At 44.6% G+C, this 26,119-nt stretch overlaps 1 protein-coding gene across 1 annotated transcript in view; it reads right to left on the minus strand.

Moving 5' to 3' along the window:
* Window positions 1–392: 392 nt before the first annotated feature.
* Window positions 393–26,119, minus strand: part of RTL9 (retrotransposon Gag like 9) — a 130,581-nt gene continuing 104,854 nt past the window's right edge. Inside the window, exons 3-5 of the mRNA XM_081125955.1 lie at window positions 11,194–11,309; window positions 2,045–6,011; window positions 393–1,501 (exon numbers count right to left, since the gene is read on the minus strand). Coding sequence (XP_080982081.1) covers window positions 1,385–1,501; window positions 2,045–5,950 — 4,023 coding nt within the window. The 5' untranslated portion in view covers window positions 5,951–6,011; window positions 11,194–11,309 and the 3' untranslated portion in view covers window positions 393–1,384. The remainder of the gene's footprint in view (window positions 1,502–2,044; window positions 6,012–11,193; window positions 11,310–26,119) is intronic.

Below are 26,119 nucleotides of genomic sequence, written 5' to 3' on the forward strand. Positions count from 1 at the left end.
TGCTCTCTGATCCCTTTCCCCATCCTGCCTCTAAACTCTTGCCAAATTTACATTCTAAAACATGTTTCTAGTATGTTACCTATTGTTTTTAAAAGATCTTTGAGTAACCCAATTACATGGACTACGATTGAATAAATAAATTAGCCCCATTAGAATCACATTCCCCAATATCTTGATTTTTTGTCTTTGTAACCTTCACCAAATTTCAACCTATCTTACTTATGTGTTTTCTTGCTTATTGTCTGTCTCTTCCCTCCACTAGAATGAAGTTTTCATTTAATGAGCATGTTTACCTGTCTATCCCCAAAACAGTGGTTGATACATGTTAGATAATAATGTTGAATGAAAGATCAATAAATCAAATTCTGTTAGCAACAGTTCTTTTTTTTTTTCATAAATGAAGTTTATTTACTTCTATGATTACAAATGTAATGCATGCTTACTGTAGAGACTCTGGAAATTACAGAGAAGTAGAAAGAAGAAAATAAGAACACCCATAATCCCACCACCTGAAGGCAAACATTGCTCACATTATGTTCTATCTATGCCTGTTTAAAGACCAAGACCCTTATCAAGAGTGTTGGCCATGAAGCACAATAGCCAAGGGGAATGAGGGCAACTAACAACTGAGGGGGTTACCCAGAGGTCAGAGCTAGAAATTTGACACTGAAGGACAAGAAAAGAGCCATACACAACAGCTGAAGAGGTCAGAAGCTGAAAACACAACAACAAGTTGAGTTAAGGTAAGAATGTAGTGAGATAGTGTTTGTTAAGAGCGTAGCCCAGTATCTGTCACAGAGTACATAATCAATGAATGTTAGCCATTACTATGATTACTATGGGTCAAAATGAATGGTTCATGATGGAGACTATAAACAGGGAAAGTACCCTGGAGACCCACTTTAGATGTTGTGATTTGGGGCATATAAAGGCAAGTCTACTGGGTAGAAACGATTGTGTAGGAGTGGGCATCACTTTCCACATAGGCTCCCCTGCCAGGTGAAATGAGTACCAGGGAGTCCTCAAGTTTGCCTGATGACATGTGGCAAGACACTCTAAGGTGTTTTTGAGGTAGGACATGGTTTCTCCTGCTTAGACATCTCCCTGGACCAAGAACTAAAACTGGCCTTGATGATGATGGGGGTTCAGAACTTCATACACCAAACGCTCTCGAAGTCCACACTCTGATTGTCGGGGCAAGTCACAGGCATATGGGGTAAAAGAGGTCATATCACTTAAGTGGAAGGTAGGGTGAGATGTGCCTGGAGGGGGAGCCCAAAGGGGGAAGGCCACAAGGTTTATGATGTAATTAAATGGAATGAGTTCAGGAACCAGTCCTCAAGTTAGCAGCCAAGTCAGTTTTCACAGAAGAGTCCAGGGAACATTACTTGTTGGTGGAGGTCTTCTTATGACCTGCGCTCTGTCGAAGGTGGTTGTGTAGACCCTCTTGGGGGTCTCTATGCTCTTTCAGGTAGTAACAGCGTTTGGGAACATGCTGGTGCTGGTAGTGAGAAAAACAAAAAACAGCAGAGGTAAGAGCCATGCTTACTGTGACAAGGGGTGTTCCACTTGGGTAATTTCAGTAACCTAGCAGATCAAAGAACTTGGCTAATGTACCTTACTTGTAAAAAGTGTGACAGGAGACTAGGGTAGCCAAATTTCCTAGTGACCTGGGTCCATCACACATGTGCTTACAGGTGAGACCCAGCCCCCAAAAGATGACCCCTCCCTTAGAACTGGACTTGGAATAAGTAGAGAGTTGGGACTGAGCCTAGCTGGTTCCCCCTAATCAGAAGACATAGTACCTTAACCATTCTAGGCCTTCAGTAACGAGCAGGACTTTGTTCCTCAAAGTGGTTAATATACCCAAAATAATTGCAACAGCCAGGCCTACTAATGAAACTCCAGGTTGGGGGTTATGGTCTAGGAGCTCAATGTCCCCCCTTGCCTCTTCCTTATGCTACTCAAAGGAGCAGGATGTATTCCTCATCATTTACTCCTCATTTTCTGCTCTAAAGCCTTGAATATGTTTCCCCTTTATTACCTCCTCAGTCTGCTGATGAGACTTCATTTCATTCTCCATTGCCTCCTCATTATTCCGCTTACAGGCTGTCTGCACAACCTGGCTTGAGAGGCCCCGGGAACTCTTCTCTTCAGCCAGCTGGCACTCAATGTAGAGAGACCTGTCTATCAGCTCCTTTAGGCTGCCAGCCACCTTCAGGAAGATCCGTCCCATTTTGGTGCTAACAGCTTCCGAGAGTCCTTCCAGAAACCTGGTCCGTAGGATGGCATCGGACCAAGACAAATGTTGGGCCAGCAGCAGGAAGTCAGTGGCATATTGCCTGACTGACTTCTGGCCCTGCTTGGGGTGGCAAAGAATAGCACTGAGGATGTCTATCTCAGAGAGGGAATCATATAAGCCCTGTGATCTTTTCAGGAAAGATTTATTTTCATCTGAGAGGGGGTTTCCTACCTCCAGCTGCAAGATGGACAACCTTTCCGCTGCCCCCAGATGAAGAGACACCAGAAATGCCATTTTCTCTGAATCATTCAAAAATCCCTTAATTTGCTTCTCCTCATCAATCTCCATCTCCTCCTCCTCAGAGCATGAACTCCGGGCTTCCTGCTCTTCTAAGAGGTAACAGAGTGCTGGGGTCAGCATGCCAAAGGATGGAACTTCCTTTTGTGGTGGTTTCTTCACTCTTTCGGGGGTCGTGGTAGTCACACGTGTTGTGGGCTTTGATCCAGAGGCTGTGATGTTATTGTGAGCAGCAGATGTTTCTCCAGAGTCTGTGACTTTGATGTCCACAGTGGACATCATTCCAGAGGCTGTGGCTTCCATTTGTGGTATAGACATGGCTCCTGGGACTGAGGCCCTCATTACTGGTGTGGATATCCCTCCAGAGGCTGTGGCTGTCATTTGTGGCATGGACATTCCTCCAGAGGCTGTAGCTCTCAGAAGTGGCATGGACATTGCTCCAGAAGCTGAGGCTCTCATTGGAGGTGCAGGTATCCCTCCGGAAGTTAAGTATGTTTTTTGTGGCAAAGACATAGATCCAGAACTTGTGACTCTTGTTTGCAGTGTGGACATTGCTCCAGAGGCCATGGATGACATCATTGGCATGGACCTTTTTCCAGAGGCCGTGGCTCTTATAAATGGCTTGGGCTTCCCACCAGAGGCTATGGTTGTTGTTTGTGCAGCAGACGTAATTCCAGAGACTGGAGCCCTTAATAGTGGTGGGGACATCACTCCAGAAGCTTGGGTTTGCTTTGATGGTGTGAACATCTCTCCAGAAGCTATGGGCATCAGTTGTGGTGTGGACATTGCTCCAGTGGTTGGGGCTTTCATCAGTGGCATGGACACCTCTCCAGAGGCCATGGCTGTCATTTGAGGCATGGACATTACTCCAGAGGCTGTGGATCTCATGAACCGTGTGGACATGGCTCCAGAGACTGGAGCCCTCATTTGTGGTGTGGACAACCCTCCAGAGGCTGTGGCTGTCATTTGTGGAGTAGACATTTCTCCATAAACTGGGGGTCTCAGAGGAGTGACTATCTCTCTAGAAGCTGGGTGTCTCATTAGTGGTGGGGACATGTCTCCAGATGATGAAGCTCTTATGAGCAGTGCGGACATCTCTCCATGGTCTGAAGCTCTCATTGGTGGTGTGGACATCTCCCCAGAGGCTGGGGCTCTCAATTTTGGTGTGGACATCAGTTCCGAGGCTGGGGCTTGCATCTGTAGTGGGGACATCCCTCCGGAAGTCATGGATCTCAGGAGTGACCTGGACATCCCTCCAGAGTCTTGGGTGTTCATTTGCTGCCTGGGCATCTTTCCAGAGGCTGTGGCTCTCATTAGTTCTGTGGGCATTGCTCCAGGGCCTGAGGCTCTCATTAGAGGTGTGGACATAGTTCCGGAGGCTGCAGTTGTCATTTGTGGTGTGGACATGTCTCCAGAGGCATGGGCTCTCATTAGCGGTGTGGGCATCCCTACAGAGGCAGTGTTTGTCATCTGTGGCAAGGACATGGTTCCAGAAGCTTTGTCACTCATTAGTATTGTGGATATATCTCCAGAAGCTGTGGTTGTCATTTGCTGCATGAACATTGCTTCTGAGGCTTTGGCTGTCATTAGTGGCTTGGACAATTCTCCCAAGGTTGTAGCTCTCATTTGCGGCATGGGCATCACACCTGAGGCAGTGTCTCTTGTTAACAGTGTGGACATTGCTCCAGAGGCTGGCGCTCTCATTTGTGATGTGGACATTGTTCCAGAGACAGGGGTTCTCATTTGCAGTGTGGACATTGACCCAGAGGCTGGGGCTGTCATTTGTAGCATGGACACTGTTTCAGAGGCTGGGGCAGTAACTGGCTGTGTGGACATTGCTTCAGAATCTGCTGCTCTCCTTAGCGGCATGGACATCATTCCAGAAGCTGGGGATCTCATTTGCAGTGTGGACATTGCTTCATTGTTTGTGGCTTTCATAAAGCCTGTGGATGTTGCTCCAGAAGTTCTGGCCACTGTTACCTGTGTGGGCATCACTCTAGAGGCTGTGGTTGACATTTGCTCTGTGGACATTGTTCCAGACGTTGTGACAGTCATCAGTGGGGCGGACAATGCTCCAGAGTCTGAGACCATCTTCAGCAATGTAGACATATTTCCAGAGGCTTGGGCTCTCATTTGTGGTGTGGACATTGCTCCAGGGTCTGAAGTTCTCACTGGCAGTGTAGAAATCCCCCCAGAGGCTGTTGCTCTCATCCGTGGAGTAGACATGATTTGAGAGTCTATACTTTGTGTTAACTGAGAGGACATCACTCCAGAGCTTTGGGCTGGCATCAGCTGGGTGGGCATCACTCCAGATGTTAGAGCCGTCATTAGCAGTGGGCACATTGCTTCAGCGTCTGGGACTGGCTTTGGCAACGTGGACATTTCTCCTGCATCTGGACCTGACAGGAGTGGTGTGGACATTGCTCCAGAGCCTGGAGCTGACATTAGCAGTGAAGACACTACTCCAGAGTCTGGGCCTGACATTAGCTGGGTGGACATCTCCCCAGAGTCTTGGGTGCTTGTTGGATGGGTTGGCATTGTTCCTGAAGCTAAGGCTGACATTATCAATGAAGATATAGCTTCAGAGTCTGTGCCTGACATTAGCAGTGAAGATATCTCCCCAGAGGCCAGGGCAGTCATTAGTACTTTGGACATTGCTTCAGTGTCTTCATCTGTAATTTGCAGTGGTGACATTGCTTCAGAGCCTGGAACTGACATTGGCTGTGTGGACATCACTCCAGGGTTTATATCTGGCATTAGGAGTGGGGATATCTCTCCAGGATCCGGGGCTAGCATCAATGATGTGGACATCTCTTCAGAGGATGGAGTGCTCATTATAGATGTAGACATCACTCCAGAAGATGGAGTTGGAATTGCCAATGGTGATATCTCTGAAGAATCTGGTGCTTCCATTAGTGGTGTAGACATTGTTCCAAAGTCAGGAATTGTCAGCAGCCCTGGGGACATTAGACCATAGTCTGAAGTGGACAGCAGTGGGGACAATGTTCCAGAATCTGAAGCTGGCATTAGCAATGGAGACAGTGCCCCAGAGTCTGAGTTTGGCATTAGCAATGGGGACAGTGTTTCTGAATCTGAGGCTGGCATTAGCAATGGAGACAGTGTCCCAGAATCTGAGACTGGCATTAGCGGTGAGGACAGTTCTCCAGAGTTTAGTACTCCCGTTAGAGGTGTTGACATGGTGTCAAATTCTGTGGATGCCATCAGCTGTGTGGACATCCCTCCTGGGTCTGACGCTGAAGTTGAGACTATAGGTTGTACATGAGATTGCAGAATTTGGACCTCTTCTCTGGTCTCTATTGTTGATCCAGAGAAGGTCGTCCTCCTGTTTGGAGGGTCATTTTCCTCCATCAGCATACTGTTGAATCGCAGTGAATGTAAGGGTATTGACATATCTGAATAGTGTGGAGGAAGGATATCAGGGGTCCTGCTGAAGCCCAAGAAGCAAGAAAATCTGTAAACAAGAAATAAGTTTAGCAGTCAAAAACTAATATAAAAAAGACTGGGAAACAGAGAAATGATTCACGATGGAGGCCTTTTGTGTGTTGCCAGCTATGTGGCATAGGAGATGGGCCTGTCAAGTTAAAGAAGCTGTGCAACAATGAACAAATTTGAAGCTGTAACAAATATCCCTTCCACCACTATTCTTTTCAAGCCAAATCACTCAGTCACACAGCACAGCCTCTCAGTTTATACACACTAAAAATGACAGCAACCTCAGCTGCCAGGTGCCTGAGCAGTCCTGGATCAAATGAAGCAGCAGCACCACCTTCTGGGCAACTGTGAAAAGTGCAGGTTCTTCTTGGGTTATGCTATATAAGCCAGCCAAGGTGCTGGCAGGCCTAGATGTGATAGCCCTTTGCTCCAGTAAAATCATTAGTTCCTGGGGCTCATTGAGTACTGCCAGTAGTTTAGTACCAATTTTACTACTCTGATGGCCCTGAATATTTTACTACTCTGATGGCCTTGAATATCTTCTAAGGAAAAAGAAGACTTTTATCTGATCAATGACTAGGAGCAACATTCCATGAACTGAAAAGCCTGCTTATTGTCATTATTACTAATAAAAAGAACAACCATTACTACTAACACTTATTGTTCACTTAGTGTGTTCCAGACACTAAACTTTAGGCAACTATATGCAACAGTGTGCAACTTTAAACTCTATAATATACAGAGATTTACATTATCCCATTTGAATCTTACAATACCCTGCGTGATGGTATTATTATTCCCATTTAACCAGCTTTCTCAAATTATCCAGGGTTAGGGCTAAAATAGGGTCACTGAAACAGTAAAAATTGTATGTCTTTTACTATCACCCCTCCTCGGGGTTGCCTAGCTTTTAGCATCCCTAAGGCTGCATTCAATAATCTTTCTGACATCCTAGATCATACATAGCTCACTTGAAGCCCAGTCTATAGCATAAACAAATCTCAAGTTTCTCTGATGACATGAGGGTAGGCAATCACAGAGCCTCATTCTTGTGGCCCACCCACATAAGCAGTCCTAAAAGGGGCTCCTTGGCACATGACTTGGAAACCAACACACACATTAACACAATGTTGACACATCCCCACAGCCTATACATGCCAACAATGGAATACTTGCCTATTTGGGACAATGTCACAAAAGTCATCAATTACATGGCATTGTGCCTCCATAATAATAATGAGAATATTAGCAATAGAAACTCTAACATTTCTTGAGCATACACTGACTGGCAAGCACTCCACTAGGCACTTTACTTGCATCATCTTATTTGGTATCCACAGCAACAGTAACAGATTGGGTACTTTATCTTCATCTTAAAAATGAGAAAACAAAGGCCCAGAGAAACTTAATAATTTTCCCTCAGTCATATAAATTCCCAGGGCCGCCCAGCTGCAGAGTGCCCTACTCTTCTCCATTGTGCTATAAAGCTCCACTTGATCTGCTCTCTCTGCCTCTTATTCAGTCACATTACCAAGATCCCTCCCTCTATCTCTAGCCTTGGACAACCCCGAGATGGAGTGTAGTAAAAGAAATATTGGCCTCCTGCTGGCACCTTGGTTACTCTACTAATAAGTGCAATGGGAAAGATGAGTTAAAAAAGCAGTCAAAGACATCCACCTCCCATTTTCAGAAAAATCTCAACATGCCACAGTTTCCCACCAGGCAAAACCCAGAAGGATCTTACCTTGTCAGTTAAGGAGAAGAGAGAGAACATGTCTTTTGTGCCCCTAGCTCTCTGAATCTGACCAATTCTCTTATACCCCATGCCCAGCCAGTTTATTAAAGTAAGACCCAATACCAGCAGCTGTTCTTTGCAATCTCCCTTAGGTATCCCCTGCCACGCCCCCCTCCTGCCCGCCAGCCAGCCAGCCTGCCCGCCCACCCGCCCCACTGCTCCTGACTTGCTAGTGCTTGCTCTGTCTCTCTGGTCCCAGATTCCTGCCTCTATATAGGCTCTGACACTTGCCTCTGGCCGCCTTTCACTTGACAGCCCTCCAGAAGCTCCACTTTAGCACTTGGCCTATGCAACTCCACCGCATTTCCCCTCACCCCCAATAGTTGCAAGAGCCCACTATACCCACTTCTAGTTGTCCCAAACAAAAGAGGAGATTCACACAATTAAAGAGGTGAGACTGAAATGTTCCTGGCTCAAGAAATGAGAGATAGCCTCTGTGGCTGAGCAGACACAGGAGCCCTGGAAGACAGGCACTGGAACTGATGTGATATAGAAGCACAGGCAGGGGTTAGAGGTAACAGAACCAGGTATGGAGGCTGAGTGGAAGTGTCAGAGTTCCAAGAGTTCAAGTGCAGGGAAATCAGGGTTTGGGAGGATGGGCAATAGGGGCTTGATAGAGCCCTGATGGTGATAATACAAAACGTAATTTGCCCCAGTGTCAGAGACCCAGAGGGAAATCTGGCAACCAGTGTCACTGTCACAGAGCTAGGATTTGACAATGAGGCTCCAGGGCATTCAGACAGCTGGCAAGAAAAGCACGCCAATCTTGAGCACACCAGGTGAGAGCTTGCTCACAGACTCAGGGCTACACAGCCTATTTTCTAGAACTGGGGCACAAGGTCAGAGTAAAACTAGCAGAAAGTCTTGCCAGAGCCCTCTAACCTTCTGAATAAGTACCCCTTAAACTCCCAGACTAGGGCAGAATTGGTCTCTGAGCCTTGGATAAGGCAAAGCCTTTAGATGAAGTTCAAGTAGGTAAGGTATAGGGACTCAAGAGTCTGGGGGTTTGGGGGAGGCATTCGGGTCATTATAAATCTTCCCACATTCATAATTAGCAATCAATAACACCTGGGCACTCAGGCTAAGCACTATGCATGCATTATATCCTTTAGGCTTCATGCCAACACCTGCAAGGTAAGAAAATGGGGAAATGGGCTTGGAGAAGTTATGATCAAGGTCACAGCTAGGAAATGGCAAAGCCCAGATTTGAGCCTGGGTCTGTCTGATTCAAAATCATTTCCTATCTTTGTAGTCAGATAAGTGGTTAGAAACACTTGAAGTGCTTTACTCAGTGCCACCTTCCTCCTCCCACCCCCACCAATGACTGAATCACTGTAGTAGTAGTAGTAGTAGTAGTAGTAGTAGTAGTAGTAGTAGTAGTAATATTAAATGACCTTAATGGATCTCCTCCCATATACCAAGAACTGTGCTGAGGGCATTACAAGCATTCTCTCATTTGATGCTAACTACCCTGTGATCTAGGTCCTTTTAATTCCCAGATAAGAAAACTGAGTCTCAGCAAGGTGAATTGACATGACCAAAAGCACAAAGCTCTATTTGACTCCAGAGCTCACTACTCAAAAATTTAAAAAATTCAAACTGCTTTCCCCTCTCCTGTAAACCAAAAACTCATCACAGAAACCCAAACAAGAACAATCATTATTATACCTAATAATAAAAGCTAACATTTAATGTATCAGGCACTGTGCTAAGCACTTTATGTATATAATCTTGTTACGACAACCCTATGAGGTAGGTACTATTATCACCTTCATTTACAGATGAGGAAAGACACAGAGAGGTCAGTTAGCTTTCCCATGGTTGCACAGCTGGAAAGCACTGTTGTTTATGATAATAAAATTAGAAATAACCTATATGTTGATGTTAGAAAACAATTCACTTAATGATAAATGAATCATAGTGCATCTGTAGCAGCCATTGAAAATGATGATCTGATTTTTATTAAATAGATATGTATATTTTTGCATAGAAAAAATACAGTCTGGAAAGATATATACCAAAATGTTAGCAATGACCATACCGAAGTGATGAGATTAAAGGGGATTTTTGCTTTTGTTTTTCTTATTTATATTTTCTCATTTATTTATAATGGACCCATATTACTTGTATTTGAAGGAGAAAAGTTATTTTTATTTTTTGAAAAGGTATGTTTCCTTTAGGTTCTGTGTCTAGCCCTCTCCCTTCTTCTCTCTGTATGTTCTCTCTAAGTATCTCCAACATCTCCCCACCTAAGCAACCTTTCTTCCCTGACAAACTTACTGTACTACTTAGATCCGTGGTCAGTAGTGACCTCTGAAAAATGCCTCCAATGGCTTGTTTTATATTTTGTTGCTGTTTTTGTTTTGAAAGATGATTTATTGTTTTTTTAACTTTTATTTATGTTTAATATTTACACAAGTAATCTAGAAATATATTCTCAGAAAACTTGAAATCTTACATACAGATCAAGCTAGCCCTGAGCCTACCCCACCCCCCATCCCCTCAAGTCCCATTCCTCTGTCTGTTCACAGTTGGGTGTGTCTCCTTCCAAACTTTTTCTAGCTTTAATGACATTCAGAGTTCATATCATGGAATTTCTAGCAAAACCCAGTATGTGTAAAGAGCTACAATTAAAAAACCACTCTGACACTGGTCACTCCAGGATTCCAACTTCCAGTCCATTGTGACCATTTGTCATCAACCTGCTTCTAGGGAGACTACACAGAGCGTTCTTGCATGTTCACCCATTTGGTACACAGGCTTCCATTTTTTTAATGCCAGTGTTTCTACAAACACAGAGAGGGAAGGCCTTCTGAGGAAGGAAAAGCCCAGAAATCACTGCTTAGCACCTCCCAGGTCCTTCACGTCCTGCCCAGTCTGCATTGATCAATACGGCTAGGAGGTGTCATGCTTCCTGCTGCTTCACAAAAGGTAATTGAGTTTCGGGGATTGCATGGCTAGCTGCTCGAGAAAATAAGAATAAATAAGAGATGGTTCAATATGTCAACAAATAGCTTTCCAGCTCTTGAAATAACCTTTCCCTGAATTCTCAACAATATCCTTTCCCACAGCCTTAGCAAACACATACCCAGTTAACTGAAAATAGACAACCTCAGAATAAAGAAAAACCTGGTTGACTTTAGGGTCCTGATCAATCAGAAAGGGAGAAAGTCTCTCCATCCCCTTGCTCCCCAACAACCCTGACACTTAAAATGCCCACCCGGCTCTTATAATAAAGGGGAAAATAGCTGTCACTGAGGGCTCACTCTGCCAGGCACTGTATTAAGCACTTTACATAAATGACATTATTTATTACACAATAAGGCAAAGAAGTGGGTTTTTCACTCCCATTTTATAAATCAGCTAAAGAACTGAACTGGAGAGAAAATAAAATCAAATAACTTACCTTGGCTCTCACAGCTGAGAGAGAGTGAAGCTGGGCTTGTCACTTGGGTCTGTCTGACTCAGCTGGTGCTCTTAACTCAGGGGAAAGTCACACACTGTCTTCAGGTCTCTGAAGGGCTGTCATATGAAAAAGAGGGTAGGTGTGTTCTGGGTAACTCCAAAGAGAAGGATTTGACTGTTACTTGGGAATTATGCTTTCATTGGATGCGTTGCAAATTCCCCAAACAACATGTATATGCATGTCCAACTCTATAGGGGAAAGAACACTATAAGAAGAGCAAACGGAACTGCCTTGCATTAGGTGCTGTCCTAAAGGATCTGTGGAATCAGAGAGAACAAGAGGGATACCGAAGGACTGCAAATGGGCAGCATCCCAACTTTCTTAAATAAGGAAACTACAGACCAGTATATTGTAAACTCCAGAGCTGTGAGCTTGATGTCAATCCTCTGAGAGATTCTGCCACAGATTATGAAGCAGGTAATTTATAAGCACTTAAGATGTAAGTGGTGATAGGAGGTACCTGGAAGTCCTAGCAGAACTGTTCAAATTAGACCAGGTGCCCAGAATGGCAGCTATTGCAAACCGAAAAATGGAGGCACTAGCAGCGGGTTGTTAGATTTTTATTTTCCAAGTAAAGGCATTAAGAAATAAGACAAAACAACCTCAAATTCTCATTTCACAAAAAGAAATGACTCTTTAAATACTAAAAGAATAGGAAATAATCTCAGAATAAAGGATGGTCCTTTAAAGTGAAATGAATTTCACTTTAGAAAACACTGACTCTGTAGTCTTCAGGCTTTCTCTTTGCATCGTAGACTGCTACGATTTTTCAGGAGGATGGGCACTTGTCCAAGGACCTGCTTTAGGGAATCACTCCCAGTTAAAATATCAACACAGATAAGATCAGATACCTATAAAACAGGAAGTCTTTCTGGCCAGAACAGGGAAGAACAGAGTTTGACCTTATACTAAGTGAGGATATTAACAAAGATAAAGAAAGTGTCCATGGAAAGGAGCATGAGAGACATAAAACTTGCCAAGTGTAAATTCAAGCCCTGCTGAGGCCTGACTTGGCCAAAGCATTTGACCTATACCACCCCTTGGACCATACAGCCCTCTTGTAGGAATATGTGCCTGGTATTTTTAAGCATTTGGGCCACAAACCTGTTTCTGACTTGAGGCTCTCCAAGCAATCTTCAAACTATTACTTTTCTTCCTAGGGAGAGTTCCTAAAGGTAGATGAATTCAAAACTTGCTCAATACCACCAACAGAGTGGGGTTCTACAACAACCTAGAAGAAGCTGCTAGCCTTGATCCTGTCCTATACAACATTTTTAGCAATGACATATATAAATAAAGCCATGGAAGCAATTCTTACACAATTATTCTAGGACCAAGAAGAACCTCTAGCATCAGCTTAGGGAGTGGGTTCACATTTGAAAACCCCCATGTTTTACAATCTATCTCTCTGCATTTGGTAATTTTCTCTCCTGTTCTTTGTCGCCAGTGCACTGAGTTCCTGCAATTTGTGCTCCTCATGAAAAATGCTTAGTGAATATATAAGAGCTATGAGCTCTGTACCCTGGAGAGCAGATAGGGTCTTCTATACAAACTGCTGAACATCCATCTCAATTCTGCCATCTTCCCTCAGATAATCGGTGTCAGTGTATACTTCCTGGATCAAAAAAGTGGACAAATTGATGTCCTCTTATTTGCAGAATTAGCCCCATTCCCAAAAGAGTTTAAATTGGAGTTTGACCTTATCTGTTGACATTAACCTTGCTTCTGAAGGTGAAGGCAATGCAGTACCTGCCATACTCTCTCAAAGTACATTTCTGCTTCGGATGTACCCTGGGAGGACTGTTAAAATGCAGATGAATACTTGGGGAGGGATCTTCACTTTCAAAGAGTCAGACTCAATAGGTCTGAGGCAGGCCAAGGAATCCACTTTTTTTTTTTTTTTCCACTCAAAGTACCATTTTATTAAGTGCTTTAAAAATGAGGTCGCAGAACCTTCAGGCAATTTAGGATTTAGTGAAGGAAGCAGAAGATTTGTGGTACTCTCTGAGGAGTTTCATTTGAGGGCTCATATTGGCTGTTGCTTGGGAGGCACCAGGAGTGTGTGTCACTGAGTGACCAGAATTCCCCATTGAATTGCCAATCAGATAGGTTCCTCCAGAGCTGCTGATGAGTTGTCCTCCTGTGATGCCCATTTGAATCCCACTAGTGCCCACCATACTGTGGGATGAGACCACGGTAGTCACCTATGCAGAAATCCCTTGAATATCAAAGTAATTCCCTTCAGTGTTTTGGCTGTACATCTGCGTTTCTGTGTAAGGATAAGTTGCTCAGATTTTGATGCAAGCGATTCTGAAACACTCTAGAGTTTAAGAACCACTGGTTTAGGAGTCTGTGTGCCCTCATTTTAACATTAAACAAGCCTGGGCTCCATCCCCAGCACTTAAACTACTTCACCTCAGTTTCCTTGTCTGGAAACCAGGGATAATAACAGTAGCTTTCTCACAGACTCTGTGAATGTTTTAAACAACAACAAAAATGTTTAGTGTCTGGAATCTACTTGAAGCTCAGTAATCTCTCCTGGCCCTGCTTATTAATGGACCCTGCTGCCTACCTTCTCTGTGTTCAGTTACTGCCCCTGTGCCAACTGCTCACTCCCTCTAGGTCTGGCGTTCAAACTCCCCAAGCAAGAGACTTTCATTGGTCCACATTTAGTCACAATTGTGCTTCTTGGGCAAAATTCTCATCCCAGGTTCCCTCATAGGCTGCTTGCCAGCCTATAGAGTGGCTGCTCTTAGATCAGATGCCCTCTCCTGTCTCAATCAGCTATTGCCAGGGGGAAGTGGAATCACATGGTACCAAACATAGCCACCTATTCATAAGAAACTTCTACTTCCCTCAGCTAGGATCTGTGGATGGAAACTCCTTAAAAGAGGCAATGGGTGTGTCAGGAATTCTGAGGCTTAGCCCGTCCAGTACACCTAGGCTTCTCATGTATCCAGCCTGCCAAAGGAATGAAGCATTCAAGTTCACTGATGTCTCTATTTAAATTCCGACTTTTCATCTCCAGGAACACCAGTTTTAAAAAAACTAGGCTACAGTCAAGAAAAAAATCTTAACCCTAAAATGACACTGTCTATTTCTAGAACATATTTTGAAGGTTACAAAGCACTTTTGCATCAATTTCCTCACTGCAGAGCTTGCAAACTGGCAGCCATGGGCTAGATCCAGACTGCAGATGAATTTTATTTGACCCACATAATGTTTGTAACAATTTTTTAATTAGTTGCCAACATTAAAAGGTCAGATTTAAAATAAAAAGCTGGATTTCTGGCTCTTCTCGGAAGAACAGAAAAGTCTGGATCCTCATTCTGACATGGCAACAATCAGCTGGAACAGTGTAAGCTGCTCCCTGTATGTGGAGCATTGGCTCATGAGTTACTGTTTTCAGAGTGAATTGTTTGGCCCCTGTAAGCATTTGAAGCCTCCTTTTAACCCCATGGAGTAGGTTCTGAAGGTAGTTAAGAGCACAAATTCTGAAGTCCAACTGCCTAGGTTAGGATCCCAGCTCTGCCCCTTACTGGCTTTGGAACCCTGCGCAAGTGATTTAACCTCTCTGAGCTTCATTTTCCTCATTTGTAAAGTGAGGATGGTAATAATAATGCCTACCTCATACCATCATAGGTAAACTAAATAAGTTAAGGCATATAAACTACTTAGAACAATATTTGGCACATGGCAAGCACTAAATAAGTACAATTGACTCTTGAACAACACAGGTTTGAACTGTGCAGGTCCACTTATACAAGGATTTTTTTCATAAATACTGTAAATGCATTTTCTCTTCCTTATGCTTTTCTTAACATTTTCTTTTCTCTAGCTTACTTTATTGTAAGAATAGAGTATATAATACATATAACACATAAAATAAAATATCGACTGTATCTTATTGCTAAGGCTTCTCTAGTCAACAGTGGGTTATTAGTAGTTAAGTGTGGGAGGAGTCAAAAGTTATACACAAATTTTCAACTGTGTTGGGGTTTGGCACTTCTAACCCCTGCATTTTTCAAGAATCAGCTGTACTAACTTCTTTCATTATCCACAATTTCCTATCTGCCTTTTGACCTCCAAATAATTCTAATATATATATATATATTCTTTGTGGCAAGCTCATTTGTTGGCAGAATTGGACTTGAATTGGAATGAGGTTATTCATTTATCCCATTTAGAAGTATTTTTAAAAATTTATCTTTATTGTTGAAAGTATTACATATGACCCCCTTTCCCCCCATTGACCCCCTCCACCCCGCATCCACCCTACCCCCAGGTCTTCCCCATTCCTACTTAGAAATATTAATGTGTTTGATCACAGGATACTGCCTCAGATCCCATAAGGAGTGTTATATGTTATCTGTACAATATTGCTTTTCTAAAATTCAAAGTTTTGAACTCTAAAACATATCTAGCTCCAGTGGTTTCAGATAAAAATTATGTGCCTGTATTATATTATTAGTTTGTATATCCACTTGGCAGATAGGGAAACTGAGCTCCAAAGCACTAAGTAACTAGCCATAAGTCCCACAGCTTGGAAGCAGAAGTAATATCGATCCTTAGGCATGAAGCCCACACTAGCTAGTACTGTGGTATTCGATGGGCTTGCTATAGGCATATTGATGCAAGACTCTAGTGGCTACCATTCGGGGTCCCCTAAAGAATGCCACCATTTACTGAGAGTGACAAGCCCTTCTTTAGTAACATTCTGGCGATTATTTGCATTAATCTTCACTAAATACCCTTGCGTTAGGATTAGAATAAGGATTATCATCCTCATTTTACAGAAGAGGACACTAAGATCCAGAGAAGAGGTGTGACTTGCCCAAAATCACACAGCAAAAGACAGGCAAAGCTGGAACTAGAAACCAAATTCTGTGCTTTTTCTTCTTAAAGTCGGTCCAAGAAAGGCACATGCTGAACTTTCCACATACTGACCCCAGTCTCTGCAGACAATCCTGAAATTTTCAACATACCTGATGAAAGGAGGGTGTCCCAAGATCTCAGCAAATACAAAAATGAGACAGCATATCTGGGTGGACCTCATCCTTCCCAGTACCATAAACAGCAATGTACAGACACCATCCAGTCAGAAGCCACGGAGGGGAGACTCCTCAAATCCCAAGAAAATCACAGAGACCCTACTGTTTGCTTTTCTCTGTTGATTTTTAAGAAGCTGACATTTACTTATGCCAAAGGCCAAAGGAAGTGAAAAATCTACTGGAAAGGGAATTTCATCAGTTATGAAGCAATATCTTTAAAAAACCTTTGCACAGTATCAGTTCCCTTGCTTGAAATACAGAAAATAAAGCACTGCTATTTCATATTGTTAGTGCATTAGAGACTTTGGAATGCAAGCGGCATCCCTAGGACCTCTTGCCAGTCCCCTGTCTCAACACAGGGAAGCTTTCTGACGTCGCCACTAACTTAAGGAAGTTGAAAAAGAAGACAGGCCGTGACCCGGGTGACCTCTTGTCTCTCCTAAGCTTATGGCTTGAGTCCCTACTACCAACAAATCTGCACTTTGATCACACACCCACCGTGGCCCAGATCTTTGAATTCAGCAATTCTTTCTCAGGTTTCAGCGAGGCATTGGCAGCCTGAGCTATTTTGGGACACTTTCTCTGCTGTGGATGCCACTTTTGGAATATGCCAGGAACACGCTAAGGACCTGGAGCTCTCCGCCCTGGACCTGTTTTCGGGGTTGCTCGCTCTCTCTCTTTCTCTGGGCTGATATTTTGGAGGATGGTCATTCTTGCCAACCTAATCCCTGGAGTCTGACTACCTTGCCGGGCCACAGGCTCCAAGAGGCAGTGTGGCTGCCAGCACCCTCACGGTAAGGGGCATGGAAGCACCAGGAAGCCTGGAAAGACAGATGTCTTTAGGGGTGGTGTGAGTTTGGATGTGGACTGAACAGACAAAGGAGAGGGGAGCCAACAAGATTTTCCAAACATCTTCTTACAGTCATCACTTCTTAATCTGATGCAACTGACTCGGCAGGCATTCAGGAGCCTGCGGTCTCCATTTTCCTGTCCTAAAATCCTCTGCATCTGTAAGTACCAGGGCTCACTGCTTCTCATTCTGTCTTTTGGGGAGGGGGAGAGGAGGGCAAGGCCTGGAAAGGTCATCAATATGTGACTCAGGTGTGGGCAGGCCCATAGCATTGGAGGAATTCCTAACACCCCCACCCCCACACCCCACCGGAACTGCTTCTTAATTTTGAAAATGAAAATGCCTCTTTGTTCTTGCCCAAGCCCCCAGCATACCAAAAATTCCAACTGTCCTTTGGGGTCTTCTGTTCATCTGTGCTGTGTACACCTGATTTGTCATGTTAGACTTAATGGGAGAAGTGCACCCTTGATATTTGAATTTCTTAAATTAAGCAACCACAGTACTATTGTGGGCACAGCCCCTGCTGGCTTCTCTATCTTTTATGCAGTTTGCTAAAACTGTGAAAGATGTCATAAGCAGAAGAGTATAAATGAGAATTTAGAAACTCCTTCATGGTAAAAGGGAAGAGCAATGTGGTTTGGGTTGATTCTCAACACAGAAATGCTGCCACAATGGCTTCATGCTATGCGGTGGGAAGGGCCTTTTCAGTGCCTTCCTATTTTATTGGGGAGAGAGGCCAAAACAACTATAGGCTCTCCAGGAAAGGAGCTTTTCTGATGTTTTTATTTGCCACTTTCCTGAGAGACTGGACATTGTTTCTGGCCAGCTTGTCAGTCCCTGAAGGGGATATTCAACCCTTCTTTTTAGGACTGCTGAAGTTATCTCAAAATAGTTCAGGATGATAGTCAGGCCTTGTGACCTCCCCTCCTCCCCCAACACCAAGACAAAATCATTCTTAGGGTCCAGGATTTGTTTGAAGGTGAGGATGAAGAATGCCATTGATAGAAAGTCATTTGGAAATCCTGCCATGACCCAGAGAAAAACAGTGTCCTTCTGGGTTTTCGTAATAATTTCCTCAGCCATAAATAAGAACAGGCCAGATCAGCAGGTCTTGCCCTTTCATTTCCATACAGCACCATAGAGGGAACATTGTCTTTAGCAGAGAAAAAGCATAAGATGTTCGTAAGACCAAGGCTGGCTACCTTCAGTTTCTCAGATTGGAGAATTAAGCAGCTGCTTATTTGTATTCTACGAAGAGTGCCAGGTCTGAGGAGGATTTGAAAACAGTGCTAACATCAGTGCTGGAGAAATCAAAAAGGGAAATTCACCTTGTTTCTAGTGGAGACTGGATTAGTTCTCAGGCTCTAGGAAGAAACTGGTCTCAGGAGGAATTTGGCTTTGCTTTGACTACTGCTTGTTTGTGTGGTCTTCGGTAACTCATGAAGTTTCTCAGCTGTTCTCCCAAAGAGCTCCGAGAAAATGATGCTTGGATCAGAGAACTTTTTGGAAAACTGTCTGGAAAACTTTTTGTCAAAGCCTTGAGTGTTGGGTGGGGAGAGGGAGGGCACTATATGTGATGGACTCTGATTGTAACCAAAATAATCCAGGTTCAGGTTTGGCAGTAGCCTGAGTTTTTGTTGCTGTTGTTGTTTTTGTCTATCTATGGCATTCTGGGAGTATTAAGAATGTTCCCTTGCCCTTCCAAATCTCTCCCTATTCACTCCCAAGGACTTGAAAATTCTTAAGTACATAATTCCTTTACTAAGGGCTTTGGCATCAGTTAAAATGCTAACCTCTAGAAGGGTCAACCTGTTAAGCCTCATCTAGACACAGCCAATCATGAGCAGGTTCTGACAGAAGAGAGAAGAGAAAGGAACATGTAGACATAAAGATGAACAAGGAGGGGTCTAGAAGACGGAGCAGGTCAAGGCCAAAAGTACCAAGAAGCTCCATTGGCAGAAAGGGAGGGTTCTAGTCTTGCTAAAATGAAGTACAAGGCAACTTACTGAGATAGAGACTTGGTATTTGGGGAATAAGGCAAAGACTCGATTAATGAAACTGGGGTACAGAGAGGAGGAAAAATCCCATTTACTAGAGTAGAACAAGAGATAGGCGAGTTCCCTGCAAGGGCACCCTCAGGCTGTTACCTGAGCCACTGAACTAGGGCTCTCAAAAATGTTGAGTTCTCAGAACAAGGAATCAAACAGATTAAATACTCTGTCACCCCTCAATACCAGCATTTCTCTAGCCCATCAGGGCAGGTCAAAGGAGAGAAGTATGCAGGGACTAAGACTTTGAGACTCTGCTCCTACATTTTCCTTCCTTTGAGACCAACATTGAACTCATACTTGAGGAGACTCATCTTCTTCATCAAAAGCTATAAGGTAGAAAGAGGGGATGTCCCTGCACAGCCACAGGCCAAGGGTGAGGCATCCCCACATCTCTATGTGGGCTCCTTCCTGGACTAGTGGACAAGATTCTAGAGTAAGACCACTTGGTTTAAATCCTGGCTCTGCCATTCACTAGCTATGTGGCCTTGGGAAAGTCATGTAACCTATTTGAGCCTCATCTGTAAAACGGCACAATAATGGTAGGATCTATCAGACAGTGTTGTCAAGATTAAATGAGAATGATGCCTGTAAGATTGGTAGTTACAAAATAGTTACTGGGGATATAAACTGTAATTAAGATTTCCAGCTTTCTGTTGTATGTATGGCATATAGCAGCAGACAATCCTGCTCAGTGCAGGTCTAACACCACCAGGGTTTCAGGGGTTCACCATTTCCTTAAAGTAACCTTCTTCTCCTTTTCCTTCTGGTCTCACCAGATTAGAGTGTTCCCAAGACTTCCCTCTCACTACTTCTGCAACCACTCCATTCCCCAGTTAACTACATTGACAGATTCACTGCTAAGAATACATGAAACCTTTTTCTTGGCTTTCCCCAACCTCAGACTGAGCCTGGCTACCCATTCCCTAGTGGCGAGATGGAATCATTTTTGGAAGGGTGGAGTCCAGAAGGGTGCAGCTCCTGAAGCACTAACAAAAGAATTCCTACCTAAAACTTTGTGCCTCTGGTTTTTATAAAGCTCATTGCAGCTATGGTATTGATACCTAGTCACAGCCACTCCCACTGTGGCTTCCTGACCCCCTGACTGCTGGCCCACTGCTGTTATCCTCCTCTAACACTCCCTCTCTCTTCCTCCCTCCCTCAGGACACTCTCTCGTCAGGGCTCCAGGGTGCTGCAGGTTCAAGAGGCTTTCCTTCGCTTCCTTCTCTCTTCCCCCTCCCCACCCTCTCCTCAGGATGCAGAATTCACTCTCTTTCAAGGGGTGTGGTGGCAGAAAGGAGCTCTACTTTCTGTGTAGGCATGCTCTCAGCATGCTCTCTGCAATCTAGCCCTCCCTGATTCTCTGCTCAGCAGGAGGGAGGGGGAGAAAGCACCCCTAGGCATGATTATGGTACCTCTAGAATCAAAAGACTGGCCTACATCCTTTCAAAGACTAAATGAGAGTGGCTCTTGAACTCTCAGTACAGGAGTTGGGTAAAAATGCATATTCCAGCTACTATCCTCATAGAGATATAGAGCCTCTTGGTTTGGGGTTCATCTCTGGATTCTGTATGTTTAAAAAGCTCTCCTTGGGCCACACCTTAAGAAAGAGTGCACTCCATCTTGTGGAAGGGGGCAGGGACTGGGGAGGAAAGTCACATGTCTCTGATTCCTATAACTAGGCTCAGCCTACATCTTTTTTTAAAAATGTTTTTAAATGTTTTCATTGATTTTTAGAGACAGAGGAAGGGAGAAGGACAGAGAGATAGAAACATCTATGAGAGAGAAACATCATCAACTGGCTGCCTCCTGCATGCAACCCAGTAGGGGATTGACCCCCACAACCCCAGCATGTGCTCTGACCGGGAATCAAACCAGTGACCTCTTGGTTCACGGGTCAATGCTCAACCACCGAGCCACACTGTCCGGGTGCAGCCTACATCTTGACGCTGTCCAGGAGCACATACAAATGCCTTCTGAGTCCTGAGCTTCTCTTGTCCAGACAATGGCTCCTGGCTGCTTCACAAAGACCCTAAGCAGGGTTAAATATCTGGGCTGCAGACTTAAATCAGCAGTGCTACCAGTCTAAGGTACAACTGGACAGTTAGCTCTTATCCAGAGGCATTTGGAGCTAGTAGGAGCTAGAGAAGACCTCAGTGGTTAACAGCATGCTGAAGCCACACCAGCAGGCTATGACTCTCAGTCCAGGCCTCTTATAAGCTATGTAACCTTGAGCAACTTAATCTTTCTGTGAATTGTTCTGTTATCTGTAAAATGGGAATAGTATAATACCTTAGAGTGTTGTTCGGGGGAATTATGAGTTATTTCACAGAACTGCTTAGAACCATACCTGGCTTACATTAAGCACTCAGCAAACATTATCTTTTATTGTTGTTACTATAAATACTATTAAACATATAAACAGGGTCTATAATATTCACAAGGAATAAATGAGTTCATGTGTGGAAAGTGTTCAGAACCATTATTGCTGTGGCCCCAGAGATTTAACAGAGAAATCAGTAGCCGTCCTCAGGGTTTCTGGGGAGACCAAAGCCTTCCTGGGTAAATAGTTAGGTCTTGGGGAGAAGTTGTTCAAGGGTCATTCAGAGTCTGAGAAAGAAGATGGCAGTTTGGGAACTCTTACATTCAGAGTATAACTAAAACTCTCGTACCTAACTTGTTGCTATAGATTTATGGGATTATGGGATTTGGTTATGGGACCTGCTAGGTCTAATTAAAGTTCTAGGACTCCTAGGAGACCGGCTGTGGTGCTCACAGACTGGATCTTTAAAAATGTCATTGTGAATGGGCTCCCACCTCAGGAGCACTGAAGACTGAGTTGTCTGCACTTACTGCTCCAGTGGCTCTTTTAGAGCTTTGATTTCTGTACTTTCTTTCCCAAGTCCCCAGTGGTTAATTTTTTGGATTTCATTAGAAGATGCTCCCCCAGTACAAAATTCAAAATCTAAAGTGATTGTTCTTTCCTTGGCATGTAGCCCCTGTGTGGAAATGAGTTCTGCCCACAGAGCACTCCCCTTTGCTGCCCTGAACGCAGCCCTGAGAAGAGGGTGCTGATCCTGAGAGGAAGGGATGAGGTTTTTTGGAGGGGTCAGAAGGGCATCTTCTCACTCTGGGCCGGTTTCCCCAACCACCTTGCCCCTTTCATACTAAGGCTCACCTGGCTCTGTCCCCAGGCCTTGCCCTGGAGGAATAAATAGGAGAAGAGACACTCCATCAAGTCCCATGGAGTCAACTAATATCACTTGGACCTTAGTGGCTTCTCAGCCCCCATCTCTCACCTCACTTCTTGCTGAACATGTCCACTGGGAAGTCCCACTGCCATCCCCAAACCAACCTGTCCAAGCTTAACTTGTCACCTGTCTCTACTCATCCTCTTGCCAATTAATAGTCTTGTGGTCCCTGTCTCAGTTGACAGTCTCATCATTGACCCACACTGAAACATCAGAGTCATCACCTTTTCCCTCTCTTTGATTCTCCATGACACCCAGAGCTGTGGTTCCTACCTATTGACACATCCCCAGAATGGCTCCCTCCTCTTTTTATTGCCACAGTCCTGGTCCAGAGCATTTGTCATGTCTCACCAGGACCTTTGAGATAGCCTCCCAGTTAGTATACCTGCTTTTAGTGTCTCTCCCCTCCAATCCTTCCTACCTAGTGCCCTAAGAATTGTCTTCCTGGTCTGTCATTCCTCTGCCTTAATAAAAACCTTTGATGGTTTCCTATTGCTCACAGAACAAAGTGCAAAACTCTTATAGTGACCAACAAAGCCATGAATAGGCTGATCCCAACCACCTTTCCCATTCTCCTTCTGTTGCTGCCAATAACTCCCACTCTCCTTAACATGCACTTTCAAGCAAACACTGTTCCCTCTGCCTGGCATGTCCTTCCCCTCCCTCCACTCCTCCTCCTAGAAAAACCCTCCATCCCTCAGGATCCAGCTCCAACATACATCATCTGTGACACCTGCCTAATTTCTCCAGATACCAGGTCACTCACCATTGGTGCCTCATGACACTGCTACATTCCTCAACTACAGCCCCCATTGGACCATGGGTATTTATGTGTGCCTTGGCCCCTCTTGCTAGCTAGGGAAGTCCCCCAAAGCTGCCCTGGACCAGATTGGGTTCTCTTTTGAATTTCCAGGATCCCTAGTCTTGAATACAATAAGCTACTGGTTTCCTTATTTGTAAGTTGGGGATGAAAATAATAGTTGCTACCTCATGGCAGTAGAAGGGTTAAATGAGACAATGTATATAATATTCATGCAGATAATGATAATAAAGATGGTGATGATAAGAAGGAAGAATAGTTAACATCCATTTAGTGCTTTCTAAGTGCCAGACACTGTCCTGAACTCTACATAGATAAGAATCAGCCAAATAGATAACCCATAGAAAGTGATCATGCTTGCATGTGTTTGTGTGTGTATTTACATATTACAAACATCATATAAATGACTTATGTATAACATATTCTCCACATTGTGCCTGGCATTTAGCGTAAACTCTAGTTTTTCTTTTCTTCTCCAACTTTCTCTCCTCCATCATTAGCCCTCCCCACCCACCACCCTCCAGGGCTGGGGTTGGAGAGGGATGAATATGGAAGGGGTCTCTGTGTCACTGTCCCTGGTCACAGACTATTTAGTGGAAGAGAGCAAAGCTCTTAGAGTTGCCTTTGGACTTGGTGTCTAAGTTTTGTCTCCCTATTCAAGCTGTTATTCCTTTAAAGACAGGGGCTATGCTGTACCCCTGCCTATGTCCCCCCATAAGCGCCTGCACAGTGGTGGGCACGAGGCAGGCCCTAAATAAACTCTTTTAGGCTGGGCTTGGCTTTGGAGGTTTTAGTTTTCAGTTATTGCTACTGCAGGTCTTGGAACCACAGCTGACAGATTCTCAGAAGCACGGAGAGCAATAGCCAGAGCCACCCAGTAGCAGCCCTTCTGGCCCTGTTCTGCTGGGGACAGTGTACCAGGCCAGGAGGCTGAGGACTTGCAGCCCAGACTTAGCTCTGCCACCCACCAAGCTGGGTGACCCTGTGCAAATCTCTCTGCTTGCCCGGAGCTCAGGGTACTCACCTGCAATGTGCTGCCCCACCGGACTGTCTGAAGATGCATGGCATGACAGCTGTGAAAATTCTTTGCCAAAAAGCTGTGTAGAAATGAGGTGTCACTAATTTCAAGGGCTGCGGCTTCACTCAGAGGGAAAAGCTCAGGAAATGGTAGTGGAGGGGAAGAGCAGGGGCTTGTGTATCTAAGACATATGGGGGCCTATATTTGTTGTCCTCATGCTTAGCAGCATTAGTGATTAAAGCTGGTGCTGCCTGTGGAACACTCTGTCCTTTGGGATCCTCAGGGACAGGAGAAGTTGCAGAGCAACGAGGCTAAAGCCAGCACACAATACAGTGAAAAATAGAGTGATAGCAATGAGGAGCCACGCACACAGGTTCATACGCATTCATTCGCACTCCTGATGGCCCCCAACGCTGCCGTGCAGTAACAGCTGGAGCTAATTACAGACAGACAGACAGCTCCTTCTCCAGCTCTTTTTCTTGAAACTGTCAACCCTCCCCCCTCACCCCACCTCTGGGGATTGCCTGAGCTCTTAGAAGGGGTGTTGCTGGCGCCAAAGTTAAGTGCCTAGAAAGAACATGGAGGGGGAGCAGGGGTGTAGGAAGCTGCCATAATGCTCCCCTCTTGTGGGGGTGGGTAGAGAGGAGGGAGTGAAAGGGGGAGTGCTGGCTGGGATACAGATGCAGTTTTGTGCTAACAGATGTGCTTTCCTGGCAAGAGAGAGCCCAGGAGCTCAGTCCCTCCCTTCTCCTTCATCTGAATCCACCCTGGGAGCCCCTCTTAACCCTTCTCCCTCTTAAATCTCCAACTTCCTCTTCAAACTCTGTTATTTGGCATAAAGCTCAATACATGTTGAAGGAATGGATGAATGAATGAATGAATGAATGAATGAATGAATGAATGAATGAATACACGACCCCTCCTCAAACCAATACCACTCCCAAGCTCTGTTCCCACCTCACAGACTATGATAACTGCATAGGAACTTTCTTCTGCTTTTCTTTCTATATGTTCCGTTTGAACAGTTTCAACTCTCACCTCTAGACTCGTCACTCCCATATCTCTCTTTCCAGACCAGACCTCACCAGCTGCCTGAACATTCCTTGCACTCCTCAAATCCAACATGCCTCACGTTCAAATCTTCAACACCTGACATCCCCAGCAAATTTCTAGCAGTGAGTCCGGGGGCGAGAGGGGAAGAAAGGACTTTCTGTATGCCCCCTAGCAGGACAGGGGCAAACATATTAGCACAGTCACTGGGGCAAACTTCTGATCCCAGGGCCTCTTTTCACACCAGGATACCAAAGTCCTCTTCACCCTCTTAATCTTCAACCCCCATCCATAGGAAAGTCAAATTGAGAATCTTGGAGACTAACTGCCCAATCCAGGCTTCTAAGATTGGAGCCAGGCAAGTTGTTTCTGCAAAGATAAGTACTTGAAAAGGAACCAGTGTGTGCTGGGAGTTATTTTTTTCTCCAACACTCTCCCTCCAAACCCCACTCTCATTGCTTTATAATCCTGGTACTCCCGACCCCCACCATTCCTCACCCAGTATACATACACACAGTCCTCCCCTCATTCCTAACTCCATTCCTCTTCATTCTGGAACCTTATCTCCAGGCTTACTGCAAATCCCCAGGTAAATACTGAGCCAAGATTGGTGGAAACTGGGGATTTCATTCCATCACAGGAGGCCAGAGGTTAAGACCCAGACCCAGGCTGTTTACTGAGAGTCCACACTCAAATTCTTTCCTGGCCTTGACAAGGATAAGAGCAAATAAAGTCCCCCTTTCCTCTAGGTCCTCCTAGATTTGGAAAGCAGCCAAA

This window comes from Miniopterus schreibersii (genome assembly GCF_964146895.1).
Source record: "Miniopterus schreibersii genome assembly, chromosome: X".
Taxonomy (NCBI): domain Eukaryota; kingdom Metazoa; phylum Chordata; class Mammalia; order Chiroptera; family Miniopteridae; genus Miniopterus; species Miniopterus schreibersii.